Source organism: Setaria italica, chromosome III (genome assembly GCF_000263155.2).
Source record: "Setaria italica strain Yugu1 chromosome III, Setaria_italica_v2.0, whole genome shotgun sequence".
Taxonomy (NCBI): domain Eukaryota; kingdom Viridiplantae; phylum Streptophyta; class Magnoliopsida; order Poales; family Poaceae; genus Setaria; species Setaria italica.
Window position 1 is genome coordinate 16,180,187 of NC_028452.1, and position 9,226 is coordinate 16,189,412.

The 9,226-nt window shown below is 55.0% G+C and overlaps 2 protein-coding genes across 2 annotated transcripts; both read right to left on the bottom strand.

Moving 5' to 3' along the window:
- Positions 1–1,264: 1,264 nt before the first annotated feature.
- On the bottom strand, positions 1,265–3,935 carry LOC101763094 (cation/H(+) antiporter 15). The gene is made up of 4 exons (XM_022825232.1): positions 3,741–3,935; positions 2,656–3,648; positions 1,913–2,560; positions 1,265–1,603 (listed from the first exon to the last, which is right to left on the bottom strand). The coding sequence occupies exons 1-4, from the start codon at positions 3,933–3,935 to the stop codon at positions 1,265–1,267; spliced, it is 2,175 nt and encodes a 724-aa protein (XP_022680967.1).
- A 482-nt stretch (positions 3,936–4,417) lies between these two features.
- Positions 4,418–6,899, bottom strand: LOC101786295 (dehydration-responsive element-binding protein 2D). The gene is made up of 2 exons (XM_004961713.2): positions 6,674–6,899; positions 4,418–5,431 (listed from the first exon to the last, which is right to left on the bottom strand). Exons 1-2 carry the CDS (start codon positions 6,733–6,735, stop codon positions 4,777–4,779), a joined length of 717 nt encoding a protein of 238 aa, XP_004961770.1. The 5' UTR covers positions 6,736–6,899; the 3' UTR covers positions 4,418–4,776.
- Positions 6,900–9,226: the final 2,327 nt, after the last annotated feature.

The following is a 9,226-nucleotide window of genomic DNA, read 5'->3' on the forward strand; positions in this document are numbered from 1 at the left end:
ACGCGCGAGAGCATGAGTGCTTGAAGCAACACACGTTCCACCACACTACAAAAGTACTAGAAAACAAAGCGGCGATTCTGCCGCTGCCGCCCTCCGGCACCGACGTTGTGGCTCGCTGCGCCATGCTCGCGGCAGCGTCACGTGATCCATTATGCCATCGAGGCAGAAAACAATCGGGTCAAGGTGGTACCCTTTGTGAATCAAGGCCACACGCGTCCGATCGGGCGGTTTGGATAGATCCAAGGGATGGAGGGTAGTTGAAATACCATCCACCCCTGACCCCTGCCCGGGCACCGCCTCTGCTCCGTGCCTCGACAGTCGTCATGCCAGAGTGCCGCCGTGTCCTCGCCGCTACTCGCCAGTCAGCCTGCCTGGCCGTCCGCGCACCGGTCTCCACGATGTGAGTGTCGCCAGCACTTCCTATGTTGCTGGTCGTGGCCGAGGATGGGCATTGGCATCCCAACCAGGCTAGAAGGATGACGTCGTCGCCATGTGCGCTATCCAGCGCCTCCAAAGCCTTCGATGTTACTTCCATGGAGGATTGCTCCAGGCGCCCAAGCGTGTAGAAGGCTACGCACAAGGCTACGTCAACAAACCAAGACGTACACTGCAGCCGTAATGGAAGCATCGCTGAGACTGCCGCATCCTCCGGCATCGAAACTACAAGGTCGCCAAGCCAAGTCCGCCACGGTAGCATGGCATTGCTCATGTTGGTTCTTTTTGTGAAGCATGAATTGGGTCCGTATGAACTACTCCCTCCGTCCCATAATAAGTGCATTTCTAGAGTTCAAAATTATCCCCAAATAAGTGCACATTTAGGAATTGGACTACCTAACTCTAGTTGCCTTTTTCTACTTTCTCTCATTCCAAAGTGCAATGATTACATTTTTATAATGGTATATATGTAATTTTTCACTAACATTTAAAATCACCCAAACTCTAGAAGTGCATTTATTTTTGGACGGTGGGAGTATAGAGTATATTACCCTGATGCAGGGGAGCATATGGCATTATTGAATTGGCTCCATATGCTCTTTGATGGCTCTGTCTCTGCGCAGCGTGCAGTAAAAAATCTTCGCTGGAATGACAGCAATCTTGCTATTGCTGATCCTGAGAACTGTACACAAAATTTATATTGCAAAGGACAACCTGAAAATCCTGTCGAACTAGGTCCTAGATAGGTCAATCCCTGAATACATTCTACGATGCACAGGTCAAGATAACATGCAGCAGCTTTCACTCGGGGTCCTACTGCCGATGCTTGCTAGCTAGATCCGCTGGTCGACATCGTCCGCGGTGGCGGGCCGCTGACGCTGCCGCTGCGCCACAGGTCCTGGGCTCCCGGCACAGCGGCATTCAGGCCGGCCTGGTCCTGCTGCTTCATGATGAGCACCGAGTAGGGCGTGTCGAAGTCGGAGGACGCGAGGAGGTCGCCGATGACCCCGAGCTCGGGGCACTCGCTCCAGTCCGACAGCCCGTTGGCCGGCATCACCGGGTACCACCTGTGCCTCATGCCGACGACGACGAGGTCGTAGCCGGCCTTGTCGAGGCCCCTCAGCACCTCGACGATCCTCTCCATGTCGCCGACGAGCTCCTCCCGGACCTTCATGTTCCTGCTCCTCGCCGCGAGCGCCTTCACCTCCTCGATGGCGCGGTTGTCCACCCGCCGGTCCGCCGGGTCGTCCTTGATCCCTCGCGCCGGCAGGAACCGCACGACGGCAACCGTCACGCCCGGGTGCCGCGCCATGCGCGCCACGTAGGACATGGCCTCGCGGTCGTCGCCTCCGCCGAAGAAGAGCGCCGCCACGGCCGCGTGGAACTGGGGCGCGCCCGTCGAGCGCCCGCCACCGCTGCCCGCGGAAGAGCCCGAGTAGTCTTGCAGCGGCCCCGGGATGAAACTGGACAGCCCCACGCAGCCGGCGTTGCGGTCGACGAACACTGCGACCGAGCACGGCGCGACCTCCAGCACCTTGCGGTTGACGACGCGGAGCCCGGCGGCGGCGTGCGCGCCGCCGGCGAGCATGTGGCGCTTGTGGTGGTGGAGGAGGATCAGCGACGTGCGCTTGTCGACGGCGAGGCGGCACACCTCGTCGTGCATGGAGGAGTAGGGGGAGATGGTGGTGAACGGGTGCACCGAGACGGCGCCCTCCGGGTGCCGGAGCTCGTGCCGGAAGAAGGAGTTGATGACGCGGTCCGAGTCGGAGGACGGCGCGCCGGGCGCGCCGATCCGGGACGCGTTGCGGCGCGGGTTGTGCGGGATGAACACTGGCGCGGACCGGCCGGCGATCTCGACTAGCTGGAGGAGGTAGAGGCCGATGGGCGTCTGCGGCGTGGCGTGCGACGCCTCCAGCAGCGCCAGCGTCCCCGGGACGTGGGACTGGTCGTGGACGCACGCCAGGATGCGCAGGTCGGCGTCCGCCTTGAGGTGTTGCAACGTGCGCCGCTTGTACACGGCGTAGCGCCGCGCCGGGTCGTATAGGCATGCCGCCACCGGCACCGATACCGCCGTGATCGCCACCGACGAGCACATCAACACGCTGAACGTGCCCTTGCCGATCAACTGCAAACCAAACCGAAACAGATATTTTAAGATTCTACGCATAGGATGTTGATGGTTGCATTTGATGCTTGCGGAGCTGATGGATCAACGATCACCTCGTTGGTGAGGAAGAAGGTGAAGGTGATGACCTCAACAATCCCCTTGGAGTTCATGAACAGGCTGAGAGACACGGCGTCCCGGAGGGGGATCTCAAGGTACAGCGACGGCACCATGACGCCGACCAGCTTGCCAAACCACCCGAGGAATATGACGAGCTGCAGCCTGCCCCAGTGCAGGCACCACACGTCGGTGCTGAGGCCGGTCATGGCGTAGTACAGCGGCAGGATCAGCCCGGACACCATGGCGTCGATCTTCTCCCCCAGCGCGGTGCCGAGCGGCGGCCCGTCGGGGATCGCCAGCCCCAGCATGAGCGCGCCGTGGAACGAGTTGGTCCCGATGATGTCGCTGTAGAACCCAACGAGGAGCACGATGAGGAGGAAGAAAAAGACGTAGTTCTCGTCCACCGGCTTGCCCGGCGGCGTGCGCTCGATCACCTTGAGCGCGACGGGCCGCACCGCGAACAGTATGACCGCGGCGAGCGCGGCCACCGAGAGGAACGCCCAGAGCGACGTCGCGGGCGACACGAGGAACGCCTCGGCCAGGGTGTACCCTACCATGATGAGCCACGCGATGCCGTCGGTGGTCATCGACGCCGACATGGCTGTGCGGCCGAGGTCGGAGTTGAGGAGGCTGAGCTCCGACATGATCGGCGAGAGCACGGCGAAGGACGTGACCGAGATCGAGGTCGACAGCGCGAATAGGAACGTGGACCGCCTCGTCACGTCGGCCTCCGCGGCCATGGCGGCGCCGGAGAAGCCCACGGCGGTCATGGCCAGCGGCAGGACGAAGCCGGAGAGGCCAATGATGACGCCCTTCTTGCCGGACCGGACGACGAGCATCGGGTCCATCCGCACGCCGATGAGGAAGATGACGTACATGAGGCCGAACGTCGCCACGGTGTGCAGAACCGGGTCGCCCCTCGCCGGGAACACCGTCTCCTTGAACGCTGAACAGCGTGACAGCACGGAGGGGCCAAGTATGATGCCGCCCTGGAACATCAGATCCAACGTCAAGTTTCGATTGGTTTGCTCCAAAAAGCTTCGAAATGATGCGTATGAAGAATTTAAATCTGTGGACGTGCCATGATCTCGGACACGACGCGGGGCTGCTTGAACGGCTTGAGGAGAAAGTAGAGGACGCGGGTGACGGCGACGATGAGGACGAGCTGCACGCCGAGCAGCGGCAGCGACTCCTGCAGCGGGCTGCCGCCCTGGAAGATGTTCCGCCCGGTGCCCGTGGTCTGTGGGACCACGTAGCAGTTGATGCCGTCGTCCATTGCCCCTGCGTCTCTGCCGGCGTCGGTGACAATGCCGCGGTCGCCTGTCGCCGTGCTTTTCGCCCTGCGCACCTCTTGTCAGGCCGTGTCTTCCATGGAGGTTTGCACGGTGGAGTGGAGAAGGGGCGAGAGATGGAGAAGAGGAGAGGAATCAGTGACATGCCAAAAAAGTTTTAAAACTTCATAGCCTCGAGATTTTATTGAGCTCTGATTCTTCAGTAGAATTTCCGTGGCTGGAAACCACTTGTTCAGGAATAGTAAATCTAAAATTGGACCGGTGAATTTGTTGAGGGTATGATTGGTGCATTGTGTACTGTGTTCTTTGCGTAGAAAATATAACATTGTTCGGAGCAAACTGTACAAATTTTAGACCTACGGTAAACGGACTCTTTCAAGTTAGAAAGGAGTGCTTTGTACGAAGACCAGTACTAGCGTTTCAAAGGCCTGCTGACTCTATTGTGCTGCTGTTCAATCCAGTCTGCTGAGAACAACCTGGGAGCATGGCAAATCGACAAGTCTGTATCAAATAAGCATTTCATGACATCAGGGGCATTTCTGCATTCTACAATAACCAGGATCAGGATATTAATGAACAAAACAGTCACCATGGGTCTCTAATCCTATACAGGATGACCATCTGCAGATCACTACAGTCGAGTACCTGACAAAAGAATATGCAGACAAAGACACCACTGACTACTGTCCTACACGCAACGAAGTTCAGCTAACTAGAACAACCTGACGAGACCAACAAAGCCAAGTTCCATTCCTAATCCTGCCAGAAAACCATCAGAAGTTGTCAGCGAAATGATCATCTCGACCTGTCTCAGCAGATAACATCTCAGTCACCCAGCGGCCACAGCGGAGAGTGGATGGCGTCGCCGTCGAACCCGTCGGGCTGGCAATCCTCTATCTTGATGCCAGGATAACAGGGCACCATGTGGGCAACAGCATCGAAATCGATGTACATGGCAATGTCATTCGGGTCGTCGTCGAACAGAAGCTCAGGCGAAAGCCAAGAAGCGCCCTGCTGCTGCTGCTGCTGGCTGACGGTCTCCGCTCCGCCCCCACCCTGCGAAACAGCAACCAGCGGCTTCACCTCATGTTCCTCGAAGACGTCGGCGGTTGTGGCGGGAGCGCAGGACGAAGGCTGCCGCTGCGCCGGTGCGGCGGTGGCGATGGTGACGGCGGCGGCATTGTCAGCGGGGAAGTTGAGGCGTGCGAGGTTGCCGTGGTAGGCCACGGCCGCCCGGTCGTAGGCGAGGGCCGCGTCGACAGGGGTGTCGAAGGTGCCCAGCCAGTGGCGCCTGCCGCAGTTGGGCTCGCGGATCTCGGCGACCCACTTGCCCCACCGGCGCTGCCGCACGCCGCGGTAGTTGTGGCGCGTGTTGTCAGGGCCACCCACCCCTCGCTGGGCGGACACGGACCGAGACCTTCCAGCGCCGGGCGTGCCATTAGCACCGCCATTGGCGCGGGCTTGCTGCGTTCCTGTCCCACTGCACGTGCACAACACAAAGCATATCTCTGAATACCATCGAAACCAAGATAACTTGTCAGTGTCAATGTTACAAGATTGGTTGAAGAAGCACAAAGTAATCAGCAGGAATATAAACAATAAGAACCAATAGCAATCGAGATGAACCGGGAGTGCTTGGTCGTTGCAGCTACAAATTAGTTCTTAGTACTATATGAAATGCATGCAGATGGAGAAGAATTTACCATCTGCTCTGTTTTGCTCTGTAACCATCAGGGATCAGAAGGATTGCAGGGAAGCAGAGTTCTTAATTTTGAGTTTAGTTTGAAGGTCCTATCATTTATTTGTTCACCCTTCTTATTTCAATGCAATTATCAATCCTGGTTGATGATAATGCTAACAGACAATGACATAACAGAGTATATAACACAATGCAGTTACATGTTCAGCTTCTGCAGAAATATTTTCCACAGAGTGTAGCCTCTAGAAACATAATTGCATAGTGCCTAGCGAATCAAGCATTCAAATTTAAGGAGAAAAATGATGTGGTTTTGGTTTAATGTCTAGCACAGATAATGACATAACAGAATGCAAATTTTTTTAGAGAGTTAATAACACGGTGCAATTTTCTTTGAGAGTATATAACACAATGCGGTTACATGTTAAACTTCTGAAGAAATATTTTCCTGAGTGCAACCTCCAGAAACACAAGTGCATAGTGCCTAGCGAATCAAGCATTCAAATTCAATGGTTTTGATATCATGTCTAGCAACATAAATATTGTTCCAATTTCGTTTCAGTCCTTCAGACATTGTTCCAATAACACCCAATCTGCACTAGTAAGTTAAGGTACGATTTCCCCCACTTGATTTACAGAAATTTCACAGGGAAACTTCGCATATTAGGCTGAATATTACCCCTTCCATATCGATTTAAAAAAGAACACTACCAAAACTCGCGATTTTCCCACATCAAATTCGGTCCAAAAAGCCCCACATCAACATTTCACAGTTCTACAGATACGCATCACATTGCAAATATAAACACATTAGACTATGCTAAGATCGATCCATCCGCCCATCAGAGATGAACACCCCGGAGCAGAACAGAGCGGCAGAATGCGCACCGCAAGCAGTCAAGAAGCACCGATCCTCATCCTCCACAGATCACGCCCGACCGACCCCGAAACCCCGGAGCAACGACGCGCAAGCGAAGCGAGCAGCACAGCGGAGAGCAGCAACCAGAGAAAAGCGACAAGGGTTACCTCGACGTCGGTACCGCCGCCGGCGCCCGCCCCATTTCCTTGCTCCCCAACCCCACTCCCATGGCCCCTTCCTCCCGCGAGAGAACAACCCTCAGATCCTCGACCGATCGGCCGCTCCCCTCCCTCGGCGGCTCAGTCCCTCTCCGCCTCCCCTTTGTTGTTTGTTGTGTGCTCTCGGTGTCTTGCGCTGGAAGATGGAGAATCTGAGTCGACCAGGGGGACCGCAGGTGGATTCAAAGTACCACGCACGCTTTGCAGGACACGGTACCAATCAATGAGACGCGGGGGGCGCTTGGAACTTGGCGCGCAAGGCAGCTGGCAGCGAGGCCGAGGCAGGCGATTGCGGCGTGCTCGCCTGGTTGCGGATGGAAAGGCGTCGTCCGTACTTGCGGGATGACGTGGCATGGCACTAGGGTGTCCGTGGGGCCCACGCGCTAGGAGAGGTGGGCCCGGCCCCGCGAGGCATCGCTTTCTTCGGCACCAAGCATCATCGGTCGCGTGATGGATGACGGAGCGCAGGCGCACGGGGCCCCGGACCCGGATTGACCGTGCCGTCGCCTTGGTCTTGGCTGCGTGCCGATCGCGGTGCGGCGTGACGGGAATGCGAGGGTTTCCGTTCCGTTCCATTCCAGTTCCAGCCTTCCAGACATAGGCATGGAGAGTTGGTTGGGACTTGGGTGAGCCTTCTAAGGAGCATATCCCGTTTCGTCGCATTTGCAGTGCACACCTTCGACTATCCTCTTCGCATCGAGAGCTGTCTGACCTGTGGATCGTCGATCCGTGGAGAACACGGAAATTTCTTCAATCTCATCCCCTCCGGATGAACTCTGACTGTTTGGGGGCAAAAATTCACAAAATCTATGTTTGGGCCTAAGCTGGTTTTCTTTTTCTTTTTCTGCCCCGAAACTGTTTGGGCCTAACCTCTTGTGGGTTTGTTGAGTTGACCACGCAATGTTCACTCCGGCCGGCCTCTTTATGCTAAACCAGAGCCCAATTGACGCGGCCCATCTCAGCCATTTTGATTAGTGCCTATACAAAATGGTCGTGCAATTTTTTTTGGGCAAAAAATGGTCGTGCAATTAGGAGGAGGATTACGTCACGGTGTGATTCTTTGGATACAGTATAGTGACCATCATGTAATCTAAAAAAATTGTCACCTCATCAGCCCGTTCTAAACAATAAACCGCATCCCTCTGGGCTCTGGCTACTTTTCTTTTCTGCGATTACATGACGGCAGCTAACTCGCAGCATGCACGTCGATATCCCTGTGCTTATCTACACTCTACAGGCTGCGAGATCCTGCTTACCGAGCTCTTCCAATGGAACAGGACCTGATGTCTGATTGCATCACGCACGAAGGCGACGACTCCATCAACCGGCAGCTGAAGGGTTGTATTGCATCATGGCGATCTCTAGCTAGGAAATATCGTGGCGAAGATCATGTCTGAAACTTTCAACTAGGCGCGACCAACAAATTAATTAATACATACAATCCCTGTGATATCACCGTCCCAAATAAAAGAACACTGGCCTGTGCTATCAGCACCAGTATAATAACCCATTTGCACAACGCTTTCTGACTTTTCGGGAGGAAACAAGCAGAAAGAAAATCGATTCAATTTGGATGCGACCTGAAAAGAAGATAAAGAACGGAATCGCCGAATTGTTTAGGAATTTTCGCAACCCATTATTAGCGTCTGCGGGCAATAATGTAGCATCGACCAGGATATCATTGTTTTAGCTGCGAGCATTGTATTTTGCAGCAAAATGTGTTCCGGCTGATGTGCGCTTTTAGTTGCAAGCATGCATGCACTGTATCTGCCTCGGATGTTTTTATCTGACGCAACCTTTTTAGAAAGAAAAGAGCGAAAAGGCAAAAGGGTCAGCTGATCCTTTTTCTTAATTCGCCGAACAAAGAGTCGGTATGATTCCGTTATTTCTCATCGCGTAGCTCCATTTTCACTTCTTTTGACCCAATTCTAACATGACCTTGTCATTCTATTGGTTAGGCTCTTTTATGCCTTACCTGCAATTTAATTCTGAAGGAAAGCAGCTATACCTCCGTGCGAGGCCGCCATCATATCGCAAGCAATTTTTTAAAAACAAACTGGCGGAGAGCTGCATGTTTTATATTTAAAATAATTAGGACCAAACAGATCGAATTTTTTTTGTCACAAGCAATTTTCATCTTATCATAATTACAATTAGAAACCACCAAGGTTGGAGCGGAGGCGCACCAGGGGCCTGGCCACGTCGCCCCATGGCCACGCGCCGCTCGATCGCATGTGTATGGCCCGCGATGGCGCACTCTACAGATAGGGTGTGGCCTCCCCCAGCTGGTCCCTGCACCGTACGTGTGTGATTGACCGACGGGACGACGCCTCTCCCATTTGCTTGCATCGCCGATGTTCTGCAGTGCACGTCGCCTCGGCTCCACTGGTTGGCTGTGAGCTCCGACTCGCCCTCTCGCCTTCTCCTGCAGTCCGGGCGGACAGCGACTGCCCAGTTGCTTGTGTCGCCAGCATTCCGCGGCATGGGTGCCTCACTTTTAGG

What these genes read in the sequence shown, in the direction of transcription:
- LOC101763094 (XM_022825232.1), bottom strand. Translation starts at nt 3,935, where the DNA reads ATGGACGACGGCATCAACTGCTACGTGGTCCCACAGACCACGGGCACC. An exon ending in GCGTCGTGTCCGAGATCATG is followed by an intron (nt 3,649 to 3,740) that starts GCACGTCCACAG and finishes CTGATGTTCCAG; the next exon opens with GGCGGCATCATACTTGGCCC. An exon ending in TCGACCGCAACGCCGGCTGC is followed by an intron (nt 1,604 to 1,912) that starts GTGGGGCTGTCC and finishes AGGAACATGAAG; the next exon opens with GTCCGGGAGGAGCTCGTCGG.
- LOC101786295 (XM_004961713.2), bottom strand. Translation starts at nt 6,735, where the DNA reads ATGGGAGTGGGGTTGGGGAGCAAGGAAATGGGGCGGGCGCCGGCGGCG. An exon ending in GCGGCGGTACCGACGTCGAG is followed by an intron (nt 5,432 to 6,673) that starts GTAACCCTTGTC and finishes GTGCACGTGCAG; the next exon opens with TGGGACAGGAACGCAGCAAG.